General features: G+C 35.6%; 1 protein-coding gene across 1 annotated transcript in view; it reads left to right on the forward strand.

The window, feature by feature from the left end:
- LOC134531019 (protein phosphatase 1 regulatory subunit 21) overlaps positions 1-27325 on the forward strand; it is a 124689-nt gene that overhangs the window by 41121 nt on the left and 56243 nt on the right. Inside the window, exons 9-11 of the mRNA XM_063366461.1 lie at positions 7076-7212; positions 15675-15767; positions 16800-16927. Of these exons, the coding sequence (XP_063222531.1) occupies positions 7076-7212; positions 15675-15767; positions 16800-16927 (358 nt within the window). The remainder of the gene's footprint in view (positions 1-7075; positions 7213-15674; positions 15768-16799; positions 16928-27325) is intronic.

Consider the following 27325-nt stretch of genomic DNA (forward strand, 5'->3'; position numbering starts at 1 on the left):
AACTTAACGCCGAAATACCACAATCAAGTACAACACTTTCATTTGCTAGTTCTCTAGTTGTTGCTTAATTTTGTTACTGTTTCATTTCACAAATTTTTTAGTTAATTTCTACCCTTCTCTAAGTTAGGCAAGTTGTTTGAACAAAAATAATTTATACTGCTCAAGGAATGCCTAAAATATTTTTTTATAGTTTATTCTGTATTACAAAACAAATTTTAGATTAGTTTGACCCCTTTGACATATGAGCAACTTCTAATGATGTAAAAATTTATATGAGTTAATGTTAATAACTTAGTTGTGTACTCAAATTTGATAAATATGAATTTATGATGTATGCTACATCATATATGTATAGAAAACTGAAAAAATAGTTGCAAACAGAATTTGAATTATTTAATATTAAGTTAACTAGGTGATTATCGAGTATTGAGAATCGAAGGATTTTTAAAGGAATCGCTAATCGGTAGGCCTGTGCGAATATTCAAATTTTCGAATTTCAAAACGAATAGTTTATTATTCGTATTCGATTCGATTTCGAATACTAACACTTCGAAAAAACGAATATTCAGTCATTTACGAAAAAGGCTGAGCGGGATCACTACATCTGGCCACGTAAAGCCCGTTTGAACACAGTAATTCGGAGCGATAACTAACGTATTTTATGTAGAAGAATGTCGTCAGGTCGTTTAAAATAGATTTGAACTGTCAGCATACTGATAAAGATAAATATGTGTCTGTAAAATCCATACAACCGGGACGTTATAGGTGACAGTTTTCAGATTAGAGGGTGAAACGTGGTTTGTCGGCACTGTAATTTCGTTCCGAACGTGACGGCGAAGAGAAAGAAAATTGTACAGACCATGTGGAAAACATCTGGCCGCATACTCACAGCAAAGACTCCAAAAGCCTAACATGCTACATCAATGTTTTTCAATAGGATAATACACAGCAAACGACCGGATGCAGGCGGAAACCCCCCCCCCCGGCCCCACCGCCCCCCACTTTATACCCTTCCCACCCTTCCCAAATTCCTCGCGTAGTGACAGCTCAGGCAATTATCCTGTCCCGCGCGTCAAAAAAAAGAACTCTTGCCAAGAACTTACGTACTTAAAAGCTTGCGATCACATTACATGGTGTACCAAGATTGTGAAGTAAATGTGTTTTCTATGGGTTGGCCATCATGGAATTCTCAGATAATACATATTTTAATGTTGGTAGTCTACACAAACCAAACTTGGTCCTAACAAAATTCATTAATAGAACGTGTATCAGAATATTTAAAATTGAATTGCGATTAAAATAATAATTGTATAATGTATTAATTTTTGTCATTCATTATTTCATTGTTATTACTACATTTGCGACCGTAACTTATGATGAAAGTCGGCATTACTGTTGTATTACTAAGTAACAGATTTCTCTGTAAAGTTATTTAAAAAAAACAAGATTCATATTTAGTCTAGATCCCAAAAATGCTTTATTTTATTTTTTAGCATATTCTGAGAATACATATGTGATTTATGCCTTATTTAATGCCAATGTAGCGACAATGCATCCATGTTCAAGAATATAAAGTAAGTTTCCCAAATCAGTACATGCTTCATAATTTTTTTTATATAATAACGAATTAAAAGTACATTACAGTTGAACCTTGTTAATCCGTGATGCGCTAATTCGGGAATCGGATAATCCGGGACGATTTAAAAGAGAAGAAAAAGAAAAGAAGTAAAAATTGTCAGCGCTTAAAATTAACGTCACGCGGGCCGGCGGCGGCCGGCAAACACTGCAAGCCATCACGTGGGCCGCCAAACTCTGCAAAGCTGTTTGTACCGACCCTTTGTGTCACCCCCCTTTCAGCTGTCACATTTGTCACTCTTTAAACTTGAGGGGGATGTCCTGACTTCTGCTTCCCGTCTCCCTTTGTTTGTTTCCACCCGCCAACGCGCGGCAGGCAGGCGCCTGGCGAGTGACGTGTCTGGCTGGCATTCGGCTGTACGAAGTGGGCGAGGGGGGAGGATGCAAGGTCAGCACGATCTTATCTTTCTCTCTTCGGCTGTTGTAAATGACCGTGAACTAATGGCTAGGCAGTGCTGTATTTTTTTAAGCCGAGACACTAATTCGAAGACGGCCAGCCCTTACCGTGAACGGCCTTAACCCAGCTGCACGCCGGTGTCTGAGAAGCTTGACAAGACCTTCCGAGCTTTTAATCACTATTCCGTGAAATTCGTGATTATCTCGGTCCTGACCATCTCGTATTAACGAAGTTCTATTGTACCTCAATAGGATGTGTTTCAAGGAAAACGTAAACAGGCCAAGTAAATTGTAAGCATTTAAGTTTTTAAAGTACTACATTTACATCAATATTTTTCCTCGAATCCCGAATCTTTTCCCTCGAATTTCGAATCTTTCGAATACTAGAGATTCGGTGGGATTCAAGGATTCGAGGATTCGACCGGCCCATCCCTACTATAAACTGTTGTTTCTTACCTGTGCCTCTCACCAACTGATACCAGTCATGAGGATGGTAGATGGGAACAGCATGTTTCTTTTTTTGCTTCTCAATTAGGACGTGAGCTACATCACATTCCATATGGGTGTGACCTGGCACTAGAAATTTGTGATGAATGACACGAAGGTGAGGATAGTCCACCATTGATTTCATAAGCATTGCTGCCACATGGGTGTTCTTATTCTGCCCACCACATGTGTCAGAATAAAATGTCACTTCTGTGACAGATTCAGAAAGTGTGCCGAGATGGTGATATAAACAAGATGCCACTTCGTTTGCACCTGCTAACCCTTCATGCCACATGTTGTTTACCGATGTTTCACTTGTAGTATCATACACTGTAAGGTTGAAACTCCACAACTGTCTTTTATAGAAAGCCACAGATGAAGCAAGAAATGGTGTTGGTAGGCATTGTTGGAGATCAAAAGTGAAGCACCTTTTACTTGGATCTTCTGTGGCTTGAGCTTTGTTACTGCTTTTGCACAGATATGCACGGTCAGCATTTTCTTGGTGCTCTTTTAATGCATTTTCTGCTTCACACTTATCTTCTGAGGCTCCTGTTTCCGCAGCTGCGGCTACTTGCATTCGTAAAGTATCACATTTATGACAGGTGTCAACCTTGGGTGATTTAAATGAAAATTTCATTTTGTGAAATTCATTTCTGTAAAGTTTCCTTGAAACTGGGTTATCACATGTATCACAATTTAAATCATACATAATCTGAAGGTTTAAGTGTGATGGGAGAAATTTCTTTTCATTTTTACGTCTTGTGTAATGGCTTTCATGGGCTGGGAAAGATTTGATATGATTTCTTACCTTCTCTAATTCCTCTTCTGTTATCTTGTTGAAAATTAGTCTTTTGCCTCTTTGATCAAGGAAATGTCACACCCGAGGTACTGAAGATCTTATTTTTGTGAACCAATTTTATGAATTTTTCTTTTTCGCCTAGTGTTATGCAAAAACAACCCTTACATACAGCATGTTTACTCCCATTGCATTCTAAGAAATACTGATGTGTTACATTCCTTGTCTTGGAACTTTCTGCTTTTCTTTTACTACTTGATGACTTTTCTTTGGATGTAACATGTGCAGCTACAAAGGCTACAAAGGCTACTCTTTTGTCCCGAGAATCAAGAGCCCAGTACTCACGGAAAATATAATTCCGCAAATCCTCATTCAGGAAATGGCTACACTTTTTCCTGCATTGTTTAATGGTTTCATTTGTCTAGTCTCAACTACTGCTCCTTTGTAATTGGTATAAGCTTATCCTTTATTCATCTTGTGAGTTCTTCCTTTGCGACTTTTCCTTGACCAAGGTTTTTGTGTTGGTATTCAATGATACAGTTGGATGTTCCTCTGCACTTTCAGCATCGTTGCATTTGCATTATCAGTATGCCCACCTAGCTTACTTTTCGTGTCAATCTTCCTCCTTTTACTATGTAAGCCTCCATCACTACTTTCACTTTCTTCAGTCGGATGGTATGTTTTATCAACATCACTATCATCTTCCATTAAAATGGAGCACTGGAATATTATCTTCATCTTCATTAACACGAAGTGGCGAGGATTCTTCACACCTGATATTGTCACCACAGCATTCTTCTACATCTGTACAGAGTTCATTACACACTCCAGGATGTGGCGATAACAGCGTAGACAGGTTCCCAGATCCGATGCGAAACTGGAACGATCATTCCAAAAATTATAACTAACCTCAAAATACCATATTAGTAGAGACCTGAAAAAATAGGTTTTTCTATCAAAAATAGGTGTTGCTTTTCCGTACTGAAATGATGTGTTGATGTCGCTGGGGCTGATCCCGTCTGTAGTAGTGGTTGAAGTCCTGGCTGCTCAGGTGGGTGGTAGAGGGGTTCGAGCCTCGTGGCCTGGGGGATCAAGCCTAGCGCAGGTGTGTCACTGTCCCGGAGAGTACCGCAAATTCTCGTAGTGGAACGAGATGACGAACCTGAGAAGTTCCCTCGCCATGGTTGCGTCCCGCGTCCGTCCGCGAGCGTCCGCGAGCACGCGCCTCCAGCGCGTCTCACGACTCCGCTGTCCACAGCAACACTCGTCACTGCTGCGACAGCTGCGCGACTTCTGATGTGTCGTCTTTAGCAACCGGCGCGATACTGCGCGCGCGATGATCCAGCATGCGAGATTATCTCTCCCCCAATCACTCCCCTCTTCCTAGTGTGTCTTTGGCCCGCGTTCCCACACCTCTTTCCTTTCGTTCAATTCCCCCCTTTATCAACACTTTTCCACACACATGCACATCGGGGCAAAGACTTGGGGCGACGTCAGTGTTTTTCAGCATGAAAATTGTGGAGTAACCATACATTATGCAATTAGAGGTTCGCAATGTAAACAACAATGCAAAATTAAAATTATTTTTCTGTTTCTTCTGTGAAAACAAGTGCTGTAATAATAAAACTACTAAGAGAAATTTTTTCTTCTGATTGAAAATATAGACCACTTTAACTACAAACCTCTCTGTTCTTAGGCAACCATTAGGAACGTCTAATGAAGGGACGTGTCTTTAAGTTCCGCCGCCATTTTATTGGTTGCGTAAACCATCTGGAACCTAACTTTTGATTGCACAGTATGGAAATAAACAATACTCTTATTCAAGTGCATGCAGATTAATACGTTCAAAATGCAGCAAATGTTTTTACTTACAAGTAACACTAAACAAGAGTGAAATGTTTAAGTATCTAATCAAAAATTTATTAAATAAGAAAAACTCGCCATATCAAAACAAAGTTGTTAATTTAGTGCATTGATGTTTTTTTAATATAAAAATCTTCATAATATTATGTTATCCCATTTTTTTATTTTTTTTTATTTGTTTGCATTATAGAACATTCTATTTTTTCAGGTTTCTGCATAGTGGCAATACAATGATTTGAAACACATAAATAAACTACCTTTATTCCATTCAGTTTTATTCCTCTCAAGGACCATATCCAAAATTCTACTATACCGATCAGCCGTTTCTTCATTTTGTGTCAATTATTCACCATAAAAAACACAACTGTTTAACAGTACATCTTTCAAGACTGTCCCAACAGAGAATAAACATATGAACTGCTGCAGTGCATTGGTAGATCAATCTTTTGCTTCAATTTATTTTTTACTATGAAAATATTTGTACAAATATCAGTTGTCGTCCATAATGACATAAATTTATTATCTGTGTGTTTGTACAAATAGTTTGTGAGATTTTGATGATAATGTGTATTCTTATTTCTAAATTCAGTAGACACTCATATTCAGTAGGTCTACGTTAAACTTTATGTATACCATGTAAAAAAAAAAATTATGTGCATGCCTTTGTTTGTATTTAAAGCATGTCTTGCACTATCAAACAACTTGTAACAACCCAGGCTACTTACTGCCCTCCCCACTTTGTAAAGATTTATTGGGTTTTTGTTATCAGAAATAATACCATGTTAGGTTTTCTGATATGATGTAAATAACAGCTATTTGTTCTTTTAAGAGGTATTTGTGCATTTGCAGCATATTTTATGAACATAATTTACATTGAATTGAATTTTTTTTTAAATATCTCTGTAGATTGATCGACTTTTTTGTGAAAAAAGTTGTATTTTTACCTGATTTTTTTCCCTTGTTGTTTAAGATTTTATGTGTTAGTGTAATTTTCTTTGTATTATTTACTATGGTTCTTTTTCTGAAAGCTGGCTTAGTAATAGTTTGCCAGTTATGTAAGCGTTGTAGAGACTTGTGATTTGGGTGAAACGTTGTTGCCATGTGCTAGTATTGGGTTATATTTTTTCTCTACATTTTTGTGATTGGTCAAGAATCACATCACATGGGCACCTTTGTCTTTCTCAGAAGAGAAGGGTGGTTATGGAGTTAGTCAGCATCAGTACAAGTTACCGAGAGGTTTTGTGTTGGGCGGTTGCTCGGATTCAACAAAATAATATGGAGGCAGAGAATTTCGCAGTTTTGGTTAGGGCTCTACAGTTATGTTTCACTTTTTTTTTTTTTTTTTTGGGAAATTTTAATTGGAAATTTTGATTACTGTCATGGGTAACAGCCCACAACGATGATAGAGTAATTTCATCATTGTTCCAATGACGTAGTTCTTTGGCTTGTAATGTGAGTTGCAACAACCATGGGATTTACTTGTGAACAGCATAAAATTTCATCTTTCAGTACCCACAAACAGTAAATTGGTATTTTGGAGTCAGTGCAGATGTTTTGTGCGACCTGTTTATATTTTCGAAACATATATGTACGTTCATGATCGAGAGATGGTGGCCATTGTGACTAGTGAATTTTCTTGAAGGATTAATAAAAAAAAACAATTAAAATCAGTTTGTTTCCGAGAAATGTTATTTCAGTAATCAACATCATCATTTATTGTGGGAAATTAAACATTTTTTTCATAGTTCAATCAAACTTTTAAAGTGTTTATGTAGGTGCACTGTAGACCAGTTTTGAGCTAGCCAGAGGTCTGAAGTATTACAAACTTTTTTTAAGTTCCCATTTTTTTATTACTTCTTAGCTCTATACAGTTTTTGTCTGGTTCATGTTGCTTGCCAGCTTGGAGGAGGAGAGTGCTGCAATGTCTGCCACGGAGAAGCTGTGTGCGGCCAACAAGGAAGTGCTTGGTCATTTCACAGCCGTGGGTGCCCAGATTTCCAAGCTCAACATGTATGTCAAACTGCTTGCATCTCAGAGTGAGTGTCTCCGCTTGGATTCGTCTTGTTTTCCTATTGCACAGGCTATAACCTAGTGTTTTTATTATTATTGTAGTCAAACTCTTGAATTTGTTTCCTTGTGGCATCTGGTATTTCGTTTTTGAAAAAATTTTAACTGTAAAAATTACAAAAAAAATTTAAATACTTTTTTTTATGTTTTGTTCGAGTTTGTCTCCGTTTATAAAATCACATTTAAATTTCCTAAATATAACATAATTTGGTTTGTATGTCTTCCTAATAATTAAATGCTGTGATAGAATCCATACTTCCTCTCTTTGGTAACAAAATAAATAAGTGTAAACATAAGGGCTTGTGTTTAGTTATTATTATAGGGTAGTGTCATTTTTAGTACAGATGGGCCCAGAACTTGGAAACTCAAGTAGAGTTAAATGAGTAGCTACAACTTCTCAATTAAAAAATCAAGTTAATTTTACTCAACAGGATGAGACTCAGCTGTATTTTTCTTAAAGTGCAATTCTGATTTGATGTGCAACAAGCATACAATCATGTACAATTTTTTTGGTATTTTTTGCCATTTTTGCATTACAGTAGAGTCTCACTAATCCGGACTTGTCCGGACCGGACCCTGTCCAGATCACCGAAAGTCCGGATCATCCGTAATCAACTTTAAAATGTATCAAAAACAAGTTTTATAGGCTAAATAAAAAATCTTTATGCTTAAAAATCAACTGCGTTTTATTATAAGGTACTTAAGAAACTATATACATATGTATGTAACATATATAAAACAATAATATGTATTGTACATACCTACATGTAATTAAAAAGTATAAAACAATTAAAGTTTAAAACAATTAATTTACTCGAAAAAGTCTGTAATATTCTTTTGTTTTAAAGAAGATTGCCGTCGTTTTGCCGTGCGATCTCGTAGGCGCCTCAACGTCAGTAGCTCAGCAGACGTTGTGTCGCTTTGCTTCTCAAAGTAACTCAGCAACCCCTCCAGCATTGTAGTCGCTTCGCCATGAGTTGGGCCAGCTGATTCCTCCGTACCTCCATCGTCATCTTCCGAACTGTCTATTTCAGTTGCTGTGTTTGCAATGCATGCCTCCACAATTTCATCTTCACTTAACATTTGATGACCAATACCGTTGTCATCGTTAATCCATTCTGATATGTCATTCTCCTCTATGTTGGCACAACCCTCCAACTGTTGAAAAACATGTACAAAATCAAAGCTAGTTGAAGTTGGTTGAGTTTCGTCTTGTTCCTGTTTTTCCTGTGAAATGCTTGGCCACAAATTTTTCCAGCTTTTTTGAAGAGTTGACGGCTTAATTTCTTCCCATGCTTCTGCGACCAAGTAAATGACAGTCTTCATTGTCACTTTCTTAATATGATCCATTAAGTTAGCTGACGGGTCTGCTTCTTGTTGCTCTAAAAGAAACATGATCATTTTTTTCCTATATCGCCGTTTTATTGCTTCAATCACCCCTTGATCCATTGGTTGTATCAAAGCAGTCACGTTTGGTGGCAGAAATTTTACGAAAATTTCACCGTCTCGCAATTCTTCTTCACTCGAGTGGCATGGTGCATTATCAATTAACAACACAGCTTTTTCTGGGCGGTTTTCGTCTCTCAAAAACTTTTTTGTTTTAGGAACAAATGTTTCAAAAAACCAAGCTTTAAAAATTTTTCTGTCCATCCATGCTGATTTTTGTGAAGTGTACTGGGCTGGAAGAGCATTTCTATCAAGATTTTTAAGGGCCCTAGGCTTAGCCGATTTACCTATAACCAATAGTGGAATTTTCAAGTTGCCAGAAGCATTACTACAAGGAAGTAAAGTTACTCTTTCTTTTTTTACCTTATGACCTTTGGCTACAGAATCCAATTTTGATGCTAATGTTTTTTTTTGAAAGCATTTTGTAATTTAATCCTGTTTCATCAGCGTTAAACACTTGGCAAGGCTCTAAGTTTTCATCTTTAACAAACTTTTCAAATTTTACTTTAAAGTCTTCACTTGCACTATTGTCACCTGACAACATTTCACCACTTACACTAAGTTCACGAATACCGTGTCGATCTTTCCAACGAGATAACCATCCCACACTGGCAGTAAAAGCAGGGTCACATTTTAATTTTTCATTGAGTTTGAGCGCGAACGCTTGTAATGTTACGCCCGACAGCGGAACGCCTTCTTCACTTTGTTGGCAAAACGAAATGTACAAAGCCTCTTCTAAAGTTTCATTTTTTGGTTTTTTTAACGTGCTTCTGTTACCCAGACTGTCCTTACTCACCATTTTAGCACAAAAATCTTCAATTTCTTTCCGATTTTTTTTCCAATCAGAAACAGTTTGTTTTCCCACTCCTAGATCTTGCGCGATTCTAGTTAATTATTCACCCGCATCAATACGAAATAAGGCTTGGAGTTTTTGCTCCATAGTTAGAGTCACTTTCTTACGTTTAGTAGCCATTACGTTGCTCTTAATAAGTGTACACAATACAATGCTCGCACTGAATAAAATTAAACTGTCACAAACACTTGTCACCAGCACGAGTAACCATCGACTGAAGGGAACAAAACAAAACAACTCGCAGGTATAGATAGAGTGAGTCACTTCTTGGAAAAGACGATGAATGGAAAACTAGCGGTAATACTCCCGGCTACTGAGGGCAAGAGGACCCTCGCTTACAAATATATTTTCTTATTTTCCTTTGTCACAATATTCTTATTCATCATTTACGTATTTTTTATATCCGTCCGGATTAACCGGATGTCCGGACTAGCGGGGTCCGAATTAGCGAGACTCTACTGTATTTTCTCTCACAATATTTACAATATTCCTTAACTGACCGCTCATTAAAATGGTAAACTACTTCAAAAATATCAACGTTCTCATAGAGAATAATTTGAAAATATGTATGTCTGAAAAAAAAAATTCTTAATTTTCTTTTTTTTTATTTCGGAAAAATGAGTTTTCCTTCAGAATCACTTTCTATTTAAATTGTAAGATGAAAACTATTAAAATCTATAAAAATTATGCATAATAATTTTGATATTTTCTAATTTTTAATTCTCTAAACTTCACTATTTTTCCTTGACTTCAAGTGCCTTCACAACTTTTGAGTTCTAGAATACAGTGGGAATAAAATAATCAATCTTAAAAGCAATGATAAATTGGTTAAGTTGATAATTATACTTTACCTATTCACTTGACACAAATGACTGTCACATAGAATACAAATATGGACTTAAATATGGTGAAAATATATATTGTGAATCACCAGGAACATAAAATTGTTCTCAAAAAGTTTTGCACCAATCCCTGAGCTCAACTTGGTTTTTGATTGGACTTGGCTCAAGCAAAAAGTAATTAGTTAGGACTACACTCAATTCTAAGGTATTATTACTGAACGAGACTGGACTCAATTAAAAAATCTAAAGAATTTTTAGTGTCTTATTTTCAGAAAAATTATGTTTTAATTAGTAAAGGTTTATTCTAAATTTTCTTGAATACGAATCGCAAAGAGTACCTTGAATCTACTTCTCGAATCTGAATCTAGGTCTCTAAACCTAAATAATGTACAAGAAATAAAAGAAATTTATTTATTTCAAATGCTTCTTCATAGCGCTTGTTGTTCGGCTCGGGTCACCACGAGAAATTTTTGTTTACAATACAGTGGAACCCTGTTATGTTTCTGCTTATAATGTTTTCCTGCTTCTATTTTAAGTCCCGAAATTTTCCCCTTAAGGACAATATATTTATTTCCTGCGTATATTGTTTCATGAATGGTGCAATTCCTGCTTATATATGCTTTCTAAATTTAAATAAATAAAAAAAAAAGTAATCCAACTTTATCCCATCTGTGAAGTTTAACAAGTTTAAATGTTTACTTAATACTTTAAATTTGGTGTTGTTTACTATCACTCTTATACTATAGATGTAGATAGTTCAAATAGGATTAGTTGCAAAAACAAAAGTATAGTTGATGTATTGACAGTACATAACAATCGTAGTTATGCATATGTTGGCACCCTTGTCATGGAAAAAAAAGGTTTTTCCATTCCTTGTAATTCTAGTGTTTTTTCAGATGTACGTGAGTAGTCCTACAATATTATAGTTGCCAACTAATCCTTTATGGCAAAAAAAAAATACTGTTTTATATTGATGATAAAGTTTAATTAATTTAATTTGTAGAGTGAAATCCTATAATTACACATTTTCACGTGGCGAAGAAATTGAAATTAGGCATTCCTGCTCTAAACTTTGTTGTCATGAATCGTTAAGACAATGTCACAGAAATGTGTTAGTGTGTCTTTAAAGACAATTAAAATAGGTAGAAGTCGTATGCATGAAGTTGAAAAATTGTTGGCTTGCTTAAGAGGCCACTCCAGTGTTTCAGGGGCACTACGCTACCCGCGTTTACCTGATAAGATTCAATGCTATTTTCATTTTGCTTATAACTAATTAACTAATATAGATTTCGAAATGATGCTTGCTTGATATGTAAGACAACGATGCTCTTATCAAAGCCCCTTTCTTCAAAAACGTGCATAAATTATGGTTCAAACCTAGACAATACACTTATACATATTAGTAAAGATTAGTGTAAAACCATAATTTATGCACGTTTTTTGAAGAAAGGGGCTTTGATAAGAGTATCGTCTTACATATCAAGCAAGCATCATTTCGAAATCTATATTAGTTAATTAGTTAATTAGTTATAAGCAAAATGAAAATAGTGTTACGATTTCTTTGCGGGTTCGTAAAGGATAGCCGAATTAATAGATTTTATTTCACACACACAGTTTTATTTATTACCACTACTTGTCACAAATAATCTTCTAAATTGGCAGATAATTAATTACACGTAAAGAAATGTCAATTCCCCAGTCACTCGTTTCACACACCTTGCTGGGCCGCACTTCCGGCGCAACTCTCGCCGCAGCACCCCTTGTGGGTCTCCGCCGCGGGATTCCATCGCCGCACTCCGCCGCCGCCGTCACACCCTTCGCCGAGATCCCACACGACGACTCGCTCGCAACTTCACTCGGGACTCCGCCGCGCCCGCGACTCTATCGCCCGGAAACTCCCGACTCCACTGATCTCACTCACTCCCTGCCCTGGAACCTTCGTCCAAGGACTTCGCCACTCTGCCGCACCCGCGGCACTATCGCCCGGAAACTCCGCCGCGGGAGAACTCCCCACTCCGACTCCTACTCAGACTGACTCTAAGGTCGGCCCAACCTCCTTATATAGCCCTTGGGTTCCCGTCCAGAACAATCGGGCATGTCTCCGAGATATCGCGCGACCTTCGCCGTCGAAATGCCCAGAAACGCGTCGTGAGTCCTCGAAGGTTGCGGCGGCTGCTCAAAGAACGCCGATAGACGCAAAAAGCATCGGGTTCCCACAAAACGCGCCGATAAACATGTCTGAGTCCTTTTATTCCGCAGTGCGGCCTCTTTAAGTAACTCGATCTGAGGCAGGTGCGCGCTGCGACGGTCAGGATGTCGCGTGATAGTATGACACGAGATACCAAGGAGAGGATGCGGGTGGAAGGGGGCGCAGACAGGCCGAACGAGCGCGGCGACGCCAAGCACTGCAGCCAAGCGCGATCGTAACAATAGCATTGAATCTTATGAGGTTAACGCGGGTTGCGTAGTGCCCCTGAAACACTAGAGTGGCCTCTTAAGCACATTCAAGCATTAAGTGTACCCATCAGTGGGTTTAACATTATATTTATTTACATAGCTTGATGAGTCCATCGGTGAAAATTTCAAACAATGATAAATGCTTATTGATATTTCCTACTTGTAATATTTTCTTGCTTATAATCCCTTGAAAAAATATTATAACAGGTTTCTACTGTACCTTTTTAAAAATGACATATGTATTTGGGGTCTTCAACACAAATTGAAAAATGTTCCCTTAATTTATTGGTCATTTTGATCAAATTGATATTTGTTAAATGTTCTCACATTTATAGATCATTCAAAAGTTAATCCTTATACAAACACCGCACTTTCTGTGTATTAGGGATGGGTCGGTACCGGTTCTCGGTTCTCGGTTCCTACGGTTCTCAGCATTTTAACCGGCACCGAGAACCGCAGCTAAAATGTCGGTGCCGGTACCGGTACCGGCAGTATAGCAAAACCCTTTACGAAAATAGTCCTTCACTATAACTTAACTGCAGCATGAAATGACTCAACTCACGCCCAAACCACATATGAATTATTATTTTGGACTTCCGCGGAATAATATTCATCTCTAACTATAAAATAAATAACACGTGAAAATATTTAATGTTCTAGCCACATCTGTAAACAAAGTACGTTTTACAATCAAAACATAACAGTTGAAGGTGCCATAGATGTAGTTCATAGAAGTGTGCAACTCTATGACGTGCCTCAGCAGAGATGTGAGAACAGAAAGACGCCATGTTTGTTTCAATTTGTTTTTAAAAATAGGCAGTTAATTGAGTCGTTGACACGTTAGTAAGAGTGACTGGTGTATTGCAAATTCCACAGAATATTTGTTTAATATAATTAATGATTGATTACAAATTTTCCGTAATAATTTTCGGCGTTATAAAATTTTATGCATTTTTTTGTGCAGTGCTTTGGAATGTAAGTTCACTGCATCTGCAGTCATCTAGTGTAATGGCTAGTAACTTTCTCATTTAGACAAACGGGATTTTTTTGAAGGGGGAAGTTACAAAATGCTTGTTGACACTTCTAAAGTATAATTATTCTGGCCAAATAGAGCAAATTGTGTAAGAAATGGCATCAGAAGTGTGGCAGTAATTTACTGTTGACTGTGCAAACATACTGAATTCAATGTAGGCAATAAGTTTGATGGACAATTTAATATTTTAATTCTTTGAAAGTTCACCATCATTGTATTTATTTCCATTATTGTAACTTTTTCTTTTTATTCCTATGTTTTAAAGTAGGGTTTAATTAATATAGTAAATTTTAGTTTTATTAAGGTTGGTGTGTTTACTGTAGCTTGAAAACTATACTAAACCTTTTAATTTGCTTTGATAGCCTCTTTAAAGACTGAATCATTATGCCAATGCATTTCTTTGTAAGCATACAATAAAAAACATTGAGGACAGAACAATACAAACAAATTATTATTTTCAGTGTTATAAACAGTAAATTGTTGAAGTTGTAAGTATGGACACATGCTTTTTAGTGCTTTTTTGTAGCCAAAACAGTAAATAGTTTATTACTTAAAAAACCTCATAAATAATGTGTGAATAATATTTATTTTATTTTTTTAAGTCAGAACCGAGGAACCGAGAACCGAGAACCAATTTTTAAGAACCGGTACCGAACCGAGAACCGGGAAAAAACAGGAATTGACCCATCACTACTGTGTATGCATATACTAACTGGAAATTTAACTCCACCTAATGGAATAAATTTAGTGCTACCAACCTAACATTGATTAACAGTCACAAATGTAGGCAAAACAAGCAAGCGCATGTGTGAAATAAGAAAGGTAAAAACTAGTGGTGGGTCAGATCCCATTTTTCTTGAATCCAAATCTTAAATTTGAATCCCAGGAAGTACCTCAAATAAAATCCAAATCTATGTGTCAAGGGTCAAAAAATAAATATTACATTAAATGACAAATATTACCATGGTCTTCAGCTCTTTAAATGTTTGTTTTGTAAACTAAGTTTCCAGAATCAATACTTACAGTAATTTTATTTATATAATTATATGTTTAAAGTACAATGTCTTGGGGAATGTTTACAGGATATGTATAAAGAAAAAATTTGACCTAGTAAAGTTCAGAGTTTATCAGTATTGGATTTTTTATTTACTTTATCTCTTCTAATATTTTTCTTCAAATCTTTTTCCTTGAATATTCAATCACTAAGGATTTGATGGTATTTGAAGATTTGATGGTATTTGAGGATTTGATTGGCCCTTCGGTAGTAAAAACAAAAATTCGCCATCTTAGTTACAACAGTTTTTAGGGCATAATTTTGTATCGTTTGATTGTGAAAATTTGGCCTCTTTAAAGTGTGGTTGGGTTGCAGAAACTTTTCTCAATAAATATATGTGATCATCTCTATAACTTCCATCAAATTCAACCAAAAATCTAAAACCACTTAACATTTAAATCATTAAGACACACAGTAAGTACTAAATAAAGCAGTTCACCAACTTATATATTTTTTTCACGTAAACAGGACCTACACAAAGTATACATTTCTAGATTTTTAAAAACTAAAGAAGATTTAAAAAAGTAATGAGACTAAAAGTATGTAAAGTGGATTTAACATCTCCTCACATATCATTGACCTAAACTATAATATTTCTTAAAAGGTAAACTTAAATGCATATTTCGCTTAGTTCAATTGTTCAAATCATTTCATCGAAGATAAAAATTTAGGGAGTGGAAGTTGAAAATCAGACTATGACAAGGTTACATGCGAGATGGTCGTGCGATCTGTGTTGCTTTTTGCAGGCAGAAGATCCGGTCAGAACCCTCCGTCCTCACAGGCAAGGCTGCTGTCGGAACTGACGACGGTGGTGGCTGCGCTTCATGATGCCTTCAGAGGTTATCACATTTGCTCACTAAGTATTTGCATCTACTAGAGATGGGCATGTAGATTCTTCAGTGCTTCGATTCCACCGATTCTACTTGGAATTGGAACCGTAGATTCTCAAGCTGTGGAGGAATTGTATCATATAAGGAATCGTATCTATCATCTTTAGAATGGTAGGTCATATGAACTGCCGATAATTTGTATGTAAAATAGTCACATAAATTGATTCTTGCCACAAATAAATATTTTGCGGCCAGTAAGCTGACAATGTTTACCCAGCTCGCCTAGTACTAATATACTAAAAATGGAGTAATGCAGCATGCTGTGTAGATGGTGTAGGGAGGGGAAGAGGCGATATCTCACTCCCCTATGCTGCAGGCGGGACTCATGGTCCAAGGTCACGCAGCAACATTGAGCCGGGTGCATTTTGGGACGGTGACTGTCTCTGCATGCACCCGGGCGCCAGTAAAGATGGGACAAGGGAATTACTGTCTGTCGGTAGATGCATGTGTGTTATGCACAAATTTTATTGTACTACTCAACTTGTCTCTAAATTAAAGCCGTCACAATAAAACTGATAGCATTTTCATTCATGAAATCATTTAAATGTTTAGATTTCTTAAGCCTAAAATTTTCCCAAGGGAATAACTTTTACCTGCCCAAAAAACTTTTCAAAAACATTTTCTATCCTGCCCAGCTCTACTTTTTAACCATATTTGAGGGAAAATATATTAAGGGCCTAATACATATACTACGTAACATTTTTGAAATTTACTTTCCTTAGTTTACTCAAATGTTGGTTCTTATTTTGGAAGTTAATATTTATGAATAATAATGATAGTAGTGTGTAGTAATTTTAAAAACATTTCGTTCAAGCCTTTTGCTGGAAAACTACCCAAAGAACAGAAATTTGTGGTTTTAGTGGTTTTTTTAAATACATTATTTTTTTAACAGATGAAAATTATTGAATTTTTTTTCCTTTTGGTGCCTAATCACTAGACTCATTATTGTTCTTTTTCAATAATTGTCAGATTATGTTTCAGATATGCAGAGGTCGTGGACCAGAAAGACTGAAGTAGAGAGTCAGTTGCCTACTACGTCTGAGAAGATGCGCACAACTAACACTTGCCTAACCAATGCTCTCGCTGCGGTTGTCGCTTCTCTTGGCAAGGTATTAACATGACTGTAGCATTTTGCTATTGGGTCCTCTGTAGGCATGATCACTAATGCTTAGAGACAAGATTTTACAGTTCAATTTTCAGGCCAATTTCATTTTTAAAACAGGAGATTTCTATGTTATTGTTTTAAAATTTTATGAAATCTATTTATTAAAAATGATAGCATATTACTGATCAAATGTGACAAATGTTCCATAATACCAATTTCTCCAAAACAATGTCATTTTCACTAAAATGTGATGAACTTTACAATTTAATGATTTGTTTAGAGCCTGTCTAACTCTTTGGAATAAATAAAATTAATCTGTTAAGTATTTCTGTGTTGATAGATGTATTATTAATGTTGTAATGTAAAAATGAGATACTTACTAATCACAGTAACAAGATCAAAAACACTAAACTTTTCCAATATTTTTTTACATATATATAGTGGTACAAACTTCATGCTAAGTAAATTACTTTTATTGAATTTATTGTTTAAAAAATTAAATATTTGTCACTGCAGTTAATGTTTTGTTAGGAATGTTTGTTAGTTTCATTATTTTAATTGCATTTCGGTGCCTTGTGGAGTAGTAACTAGAATTTTGGTGTTATGTAGTGTATTGACATGCTTTTAGGTGTTATTTCGGTTTCCTCGCAATTCACCATATAATCTTGTTCCTAGTTTTGCATCTTGCTCATGTGGCAAAGATTGTGGGTTTACTCCCAACACTGAGGCATGACCACTACAATCTTGGGGTCCCATCACCTGGAACCTTTATGGGTTATGCCTTGAAAAAGTCTTTCAAACAAACATAATTCCATCAAAATGTGCGTGTGATGTACACCCAGCCTTTAAATAACACACTTATTCATTCCAGGAAAACAGAATGCTAATGAAATATGTTTTTTTTTCCATAAGAGTATGCTAATCAAATAAATTGGTTTCCCAACTACGTAGGTGTACTAGTGGACTATTATTTAATTAAGGTACTACTCCCATTTAAGTTAATATACAGTGTTAATTTTATGTTTGATATTATGTTTAAATAAATGTTTGAATTACATTTTGAGAGTACATACACAACAAAAAAAAAAAATCACATAACAGGACAGGCCAGCATTAGGGCATAACATTTTTTAAGTAGGCATTAACAATGTTTCTGAGTTTAAAAAAAATCTATTGTTTCAATTATAATAATGTAAAAATCATAAACTTAACATTTTCTATTAACTATAAAGATTACTTACTACCTGTTAATGTAATTCCTAATTCTTTTGTTTACTAAGGCCAGTATTCCAAGACACAATAATAAGGGTTAAGGTGTTGAATATGCTACACCTGTACCCTAACCGTATTCCTAGTGCACATTACCCCTCCCAGACCCTTAACTAGGACGCGGCCAGTCCCTTGGTTTTAGGGAATGGATTTTGGTGTCCTATCCGTGACCTGTCAGTGGCCCAAACTTACGTGCATGCAGAATGCTTATTTTTTTGTGATTTGGTCTAGATGGCAGACCCATATCTGGCCTCATTAATTCTTTCCTGAAAATTAGATGATGTAACAAATGTATACGTGTGCCAAATGAAAGTTTAATACAGCCTTGAATACACATAGTTTCTTCATCATATCTGTAGCTGAATGGTTAAGTGCACGGTATGGAAGAATCAGTATAGGATAGTAGCAAGTTCAAACCCTGACAGAGGGAAACTATTTTTTAGCATCTTATAAAATTGCAATATAAACTCTATAATTTGTGTAAAATAAATTATTAAGTATTATTTTTTTGAGTACACCAATCCCTCACTTAGCACGACTAATTCGTTCCTAAAAATGTTCGTGTTAATCGAAATCGCGTATTCTGAAGCATTAGTCCCCATACATATAAGGCTAAATTATTTAATGTGTTCCAAGATGTGTAGGGAAGTAATCTTTACATAATATAAATGCGTAGAATAATACTTGAAAATGCATATGTCATATCATTTATCTTATTAAGCCTACCACCGAATACGTTAGATAAAGAAAACATGGCACAGTGTAACGGGAGATAAGTGGTAACATATTTACCGTTAGTCAGCAGGTTGGCTTGCCCGCCCAGGCGTGACCTTCAACACGCGCGTGCGTCTGTCTGCCTGCTGTTGCAAGCAGCTGGATCCTTTGTTATTACGTTTAAAACTTAACAAAATTAAAACACTTTTATGAAATTAAGAACCGGTTTTATATAACTTTAAAACACACAGCCATATGTAAACATTTAATTTGTTATGCACACCTCTTATCAAAGCGGCTATGTAAACAAATCAGTTAACAGATAAACAGATTTAGATTTTCCCTAGAGCACAAACATAACATTAAAATACGGGTAGGGCCTACACTCCCTATTTAACGCGGTTGTCGGGGGACATAACTTTTACCCGCGTTGTTGCATAACCGCGATGTTTCGATGTGACCAAGGTCAAAAGGCATAAAACACCGCCTGTGTTCTAATAGGTCGGCAAGCACGCACAGTATAGACGGCCCGCCTTTGTGCGGACTTTGCATCCGCAGTTTCCACTAAACACGGGTGAAAAAATAAAAATAATAAATTTTAAAGATAAATATTAAATGTTGAATTGTTTTTATTTTTCCGTGTGCCGCGCACAGTTTGTCGCACGGCCTACGAGCGCGCCACACGCCGCCATACACACGTGCGGCACACAAGCTGCTGCCAGTCTCGTGGTGTCAGCCACAGTATCTGCTTCGTCAGTGTCCGTAACAAAGTAAGTGCAGTGTGTGCGGTTACACACGATTCTGTGGTCAAAGTCTTCTAAAAAGAAAGGCCGTAGTGATACTTCAAACCGAATATGAATCGCAAAGTACCGAATTTGATTGACAAAATAAAAATTCTAGATTTACTTACAGATAGCTTGTCTTTTGTAGAAGCAGGCCGCAGAAACAGGAAAAAAAAACGATTCTAGCATTCGTACAATAAAAAATAAAGAATCGTCTATCGTGTCAAGTGGTTAAACTTTATTATCCATGCTTACAGTAAATTATAAATGGTCACATGTGGGAAACAAAAATTGCGCCAATTTAATTTTAGCGCAATCAGTGACGCCGTATTAAAAACCGTGTTAAACTTTGTCTTTACTTATTTCACCAAACGCTGTGTCGAGTTGCTGAGTGTGTGTGGCTCGGATCGGCAAGTGTTATATTCCCCAGCCTCTGTTTAAAGGTCGGGAGACCGCTACACATAAACATTTCCGGGACTTGTTTACTACCTCACGGAAAAAGTGGTACAGTATGGTTCACGTAAATATTGGACCACTGGGAATTCCTGGGCAAAGATTAAAAATACGCTAGCCGATTTACTTTACTATTTAATGTTAAAACATTATACCAAAGTAAAAAGATGAACTTGTATAATACAATGAATTACCCAATAATATTACGTCTGTAGGTTTAAGTTGTAACAAAACATTTATATACAGATGTCCAGTAAAGTACCAATTAAGATTCTGGAGTGGAATTTTAAACACCGGACTACCTGATTTTGCCTTGTACGCAGGGACGCTGCTCAGTCAAGTGACTCATGCTCTGCCTGTGTGCTGCGTGAACACATTCCCTCCCCCATTTCCCCTGGTGTTTCTGCCCGCTCTAATCTCTACCTCTCTCCATGTTCTCGGCTAGCCTCTCCCTATCCAGCGCTTGCCGACAACCAAGCCTATCCAACATCAATCCCCAGCCGAGTCACGCTGGATAATGTCGCTGGACGGTGGGCAGTATCAGGTCCCCTGTCCGATGCTTCATTTGTGAGATAAAGCGACGTTAAGAACTAGTGTTATCTTTAAAAGATTTGTGCAATGGGAGTGCATGTCTTGATGTAAGTTTTTGGACATACGCCATTGCTAAGAACTTTTTCTGTTTGAAGAAAAACTAATAAATAAAATAAATAAATAAAAATACTCAAAAAAAGACAAAAAACACACAAAATTAAGCAAACAATTGCTGTTGTCAACAAGGATATGAACACCACAAAATATTCCGAAACAGGAATATGGTCAGCAAACAAACAAAGAAAAACAAAGAAAAATGTACTAAGAGAACGAAAAAATCCCCACAAATGATGACAACACAAAAATATTGAAACCCAAAATAATTCAGCACAACAGTTGAAGCGAGACAAAAAACATGACAAAACGAAAAGACAAACAAATACAATAGTTTTACCTAAACAGTAGGTAAAACTATTGTATTTGTTTGTCTTTTCGTTTTGTCATGTTTTTTGTCTCGCTTCAACTGTTGTGCTGAATTATTTTGGGTTTCAATATTTTTGTGTTGTCATCATTTGTGGGGATTTTTTCGTTCTCTTAGTACATTTTTCTTTGTTTTTCTTTGTTTGTTTGCTGACCATATTCCTGTTTCGGAATATTTTGTGGTGTTCATATCCTTGTTGACAACAGCAATTGTTTGCTTAATTTTGTGTGTTTTTTGTCTTTTTTTGAGTATTTTTATTTATTTATTTTATTTATTAGTTTTTCTTCAAACAGAAAAAGTTCTTAGCAATGGCGTATGTCCAAAAACTTACATCAAGTTAAGAACTAGTGTTTCAGAAAATATCACTGGGCTGGATTGGACCATAATTTGAAAACCCTACAAGATAGAGGAATAATGTACGGAGATATCTTGTTTAGAATTTTACTGCGGACATTTTCTACGCCTAGGCTTTTTTCTGCCCGATGCTTAGTTTGTTAGTTACAACGCAAAATTATCCTAATCGGCTGTCAACCATTTATTCCATTATTATTATTCATTTCTGACTGGGGGACATGGTTTGACCCGCGATATACCCGATTCCGCGATCAATCGGGGCGCGATATACCGGGAGTTTACTGTATGTACAATATGTACATATACAAAACATAAAAGTTAGTTAAATATTTTCTGGGGTGAAATTAACACTATCATCTTGCTTTTTTTTAAAAAACGTGTCCAATTTCATCTGCTTTGGTTTCTGTACGGTACGGCCTGGTCTGCGGCCGGGCATCAACAGTACGGCCCGGTGTTTGTTTATCTGCGTGCGCATCTCTTTCCCCTCGCATTCCAAACCACTCTTCCCCCCTCGAATTCCATACCTGACGTCGCGTCGTTTCCGAGATTTTTTTTAGCCTGTGGCGATTTCGTGCTAACTGAAATTTACAGACGTGCTATTCGAGACTAGGGCAGTAAAATTTACATCGTGCTAACTGAATTCGCTTTAATTGAAGACGTGCTATGCGAGGGATTGGTGTATTTGCTATTTATAACTCCTAATACACATCATTGCTTAGATAACAATCCCACCTAATTAACATTTCAGTAACTTTATAGCAGGGCCCTAAAGATGCTTGCTTATTTTCAGTATGTATAGTGTGTATTTAATGTAATGTTTTAAAATCATTTTTAAAATTTTTTTTTCTAAACTTTAAAGCATGGAGCTTTCTACAGTGTCTATTTTATGTATTTAGGTAGTTCCATTTTTATGTGATGGTACTTCTCTCAAGGATTTTTGCGGTAAAAATAGTATTGAACTGAAATATTTGACCGTATTGGATGAGAAATTATATTGTGCTGTTTCATCTTAACATCTGAACTAATTTTTATTGTAATTTTTATTACTGTAATTTCTCATTATATCTATCACACTGCCTGACAGCAACTTGAAATATGATTGCTGTTGCACAGTGATCTTTGGCAAGGCCATGTTTACCACCTAAACAAAGCGTTCAAAATCTAACAGCGGAAATAAAATATGTGATTTTTATGCGAGAATTTTTGTTATAAATTTTGACACTCTAAAATAGCACTTCAACAATTATGCGAGTTGACGATTATGAAATAAAATATGGTAATGCTATAAAATATTTAAGGAAACTTTAACTCTTACTTCAGCGAATACTAAGTTTTTTGTCTTTGATTTTGATTTGAATTTTAAAAAAAGTTTTGCACACCATTACTGCCTGATGAGGGTGTAATCAGAACCAAAATAAACTGTTGCATTTAGTAAATAAGTATGTAATTAATATCTACCCCTAGTTGTAAGTCCAAAGCTCGGGATTTTTATTTATACTGTCATGTGCGGACCTTTTTGACACATGGTTCAGAGAGTATGGAATATCATACGTGATTTAAATTGCATATTTTAAGTCATTAGAAACAGTCAGGATGTAACACAGCCAGTTGCATTAGATATCGCCCTTAGCCCAGCCAAGCTGACTCTTAATTTGGTTGGAAAAAATGAGTGTATTTTTGAAGTAACAATTTTCAAGCGTTATGAAAATTTTGATTGCATGAGGAGAAATAGCTAGCTATGTTGTGGGGGGAGTACGTCGTTTGCCCTACAGGCGTTTGCCCTAAACGCATTTTCGAAGCATATTCTCGCATTCCTCATTCCATACAGGCGTTTGCCCTAAGAGTGTTTGCCCTAAAGGCGTTTGTCCTAAAGTTGTTTGCCCTACAGGCGTTTGCCCTACAGGCGTTTGTCCTACAGGCGTTTACCCTAAAGGCGTTTGCACAAAATGTTTGATAATCACATTCGGACCAAGCTCCGGCATTTGCCCTAAAGGCGTTTGCCCTAAAAGAAGTTTTTCGACAGACGTTTGCCCTACAGGCGTTTGCCCTACAGGCTTTTGCCCTAAAAGTTTGCGAATTTTCAATAATCCGAAAATGAATGCTTGCTGGCGTTTGCCCTACAGTCATTTGCCCTAAAGGCATTTGCCCTAAAGTCGTTTGCCCTACAGGCGTTTGTCCTACGAACCTTTTCGAAGATAGATGTCCTTACGTGTCGGCCCTGTTGACAAATGTTGGAACCATTCTCCAAATGAGTACAAAGTACAAAATTCACAAATTAGATGGCAGCACATACAGTTGGCTTTCCCAACGTTGAAGTCTAAGAATGCAGCTGGTAATTGAACCTTACAACAGATGTTGCGCCAATCTCAGTGACTGGATTGTATTTTTTAAATAATTTTTTAACATAGAGGTTGATGATGTAATATTTTCCATGGTGGGCGGTGGGGGGGGGGGGGGGGTTAACTAGCGACCGAATTGACTTAATTTAATATTGCTGCTATATATAAAAACAAGCGTTAGCAAAAGGAGCTTACAAAATTTTATTATCCTTGCCTGCTGAAATTTTCACTTAAAGTCGTCCTAAAAACGATGACCCTAAAATAATTTAAGGCAGAGGATTAAACATATGCATTTATAAAATCATTTTCGGTGTTAAAAAGTTACTGTTAAAATAGCCTCCGAGACCTTCATGCATATTTTCAATTTTTATATAACATGTGCCCAACTGGATCTGTCGTTTTATTAATATGTTTGTAGAATGCGGTGAAAATACTTCCATCGAGAGTGTGCATATTTTGCTAATTCGCTCAGACCATCTATAGCTTAACCCCTAATAAGTGTTATGGGAACAAGTGAAGTATAATAAAAGACTGATTTTATGTGTGACAGCCAATGAAATGTACAACTTTTCAAAATGCATTTAATCATATCATCCATATTGCCACAATATTTGAATGAATGTCATAAGTATGAGTGTAAACTAGGAACAATTTTGATATGTCGTGGACTGTACAATAATTCATTACGTAAAAGTATAATACACAAAGAAAGATCATTAAATATAACTCTGTTTCAGATGCTAATGAATCAGCAAAAAAAGTGCAATTTTAGTTAATATATTTTCAAAACAATTCAGTTTCAAAATTGCTATGATCTTGTTTTTAAAACACGGAATCAACTTCTCTAATTTTTTTGCAAGTGAAGCTTAGAAAATAAACATTAAAAAAAAATTCACCGAATTACATAATTTTCTAAATAAACAGTTGCAATTTTATTTAGTTAATTACATATTTGTCACATGCCCACAAACAGTCTTACGACTTTCACAGTGGGCACGATATATATATATATATATATATATATATATATATATATATATATATATATATATATATATATATATATATATATATATATATATATATATATATATATATATATATATATATATATATATATATATATATATATATATATATATATATATATATATATATATATATATATATATATATATATATATATATATATATATATATATATATATATATATATATATATATATATATATATATATATATATATATATATATATATATATATATATATATATATATATATATATATATATATATATATATATATATATATATATATATATATATATATATATATATATATATATATATATATATATATATATATATATATATATATATATATATATATATATATATATATATATACAGTATTTGGTTAAATGTACGCAATAGGTTTATCCAACCCGACTTGCTTGCCTTGGTCGGCAAATATGTTGGCTTTTTTTGCTCTGTTAGAACTCTGGGTATCGTGTGTATGGAGTAATGAATTCTTTCTTCACTTCTGCTAATGAAATTTATATACCCACTTTTATACCCATGGGTATAATAGAATATAAAGCAGAAATTGGGCGTCGTGCGGGGTGGCTTACAGGACAGCAAAACATAACAAAAACTGTTAGCATAACAATCATGTATCAAAAATAGTATTAGTTGTGCACGCGCAGTTCATCTCCACAAATTAAGTTTGTACGTGACTAAATTTTTTTCTCATGAGATCGTTTTTAGGTAGATTTCGCAGAGCGACTTACAGAAAATTTTACGATATTTTCTCCGATCTAGGTCCTATGAATTTCAGAATTTCTAATTGAGGTAAATATGAATGTATAATGTATTGTTGGATTGGATTTATATCCCATAAATATTGTTGAGCCAACAATTAATTTGCAATTTATTGTTACATTGGATATTCTAGAAATATTCACAAGATTTTACATAGTTATTAAACTTCTGGAATTTTTCAGAAAGTTTTTTTATATTGTTAGGCCGCACGGCGAAATCTACCTTTCCGACTGGCTGCCATCGAGGATTTTTCATTTATAATTATGGGATATATGATTTCACACTATTATGCACACATACGCTTCATATCTAAAACAATCTTGTTCAAACGAAAGGTTTTTAATTTTTTAATAAGACATTTTTTTTGTGACAGATATCTCAAAGAAAACAAAACCAGTAATTCGGCAGAATTCTATACGAGCCTCGTTGCCAAATTTAATGGACGAAAAATAATAAATTACCTACACACAGACACAGCGAGGCTCTTTTCAGCGTAAATGTTACATGGCAGGACAAGATTCAAGAAAGGTTTAGCTTGTGAGAAGAGTTCTTTCAAAAAAATGTCAGGTAGGAGCCCTGGTTCAATAATCAAGAAAGTCATTCGTAAAAAGATACGGCACAACTCGGCGTAAACTGGCTTGCCAAGAAGATAGTCGGTTGAAACTAAAACGGCGTGAACTCCAATCGACTAAACCAAATGTTGACTATGGATCCTCATCAGGGCAAGTTACTGATGTGCAAGGGTGTGATCTTCCTGAAAATGAACTATTAAGTAAATGTGAACATTACATCGTGTCACTGCAAGTCACTTTGGAAGAAGGAAGGAATATTGTGGAACAAACAAATATGCATACAATCCCGCAAGGAAAGTAGTTCTGTGTGCGGTGGGATAAAGTTAAATTATTATTATTATTGAGAAATATCATTCCGTATCTTCATTATTTTATTTTGGGAATATAAAAGGAATCCACTATGGAAATATGGGAAATATTATGGATATATTTAAATATATATTATATTACGGATGTAGCCTATTTTAAGAATCGTGCCAACCAATGACTATTATCGGCCAACTCTTATAACTGAACGTCAAATTGATCTAACACAAACATTACAAACTAAATGCCAATTATGTAAAACCCAGAACAAAACGAACTGGAATACTTCTTCATTGTGTACTTCAGCTGTATGTTGTGTATACATTCCAGAATAAAATAGTATGAACAATATGTAGGAGTTTAACCGCATTATTACTATTATGCTAATTAAGAAAATGTTTAACAGCTAGTATTCGCATTATTTACCTATATGCTCGTAATATTTTAAGTAATCATAGCGTAATGCGCGTCTGACAGCTGAAATTGAAATAAGCAAAGCCCCGGAAAAAAAGTTGAACCTTTTTCCAGCGATATTTTTGTTAAATCGCCAATACTGTTTTTTATTATACGATTTTTTTTTTGGTCGAAGACCTTACATCACCTAATGTTCCGAAATATTTTACAGAAAAAATATTCGATAACATTGAACTTAGCGCAGGGAACAATCTGTTGGTGAATCTAGGAAGTTCATACCACATGAATTCCCACGAAACCTCGATATAGGCTTACAAAAGTGCCATCTAGCAACGGTTTTGTAAACTTTGCATTTAGAGGGAAAAC

Source organism: Bacillus rossius, chromosome 3 (assembly GCF_032445375.1).
Source record: "Bacillus rossius redtenbacheri isolate Brsri chromosome 3, Brsri_v3, whole genome shotgun sequence".
NCBI classification, from domain to species: Eukaryota; Metazoa; Arthropoda; class Insecta; order Phasmatodea; family Bacillidae; genus Bacillus; species Bacillus rossius.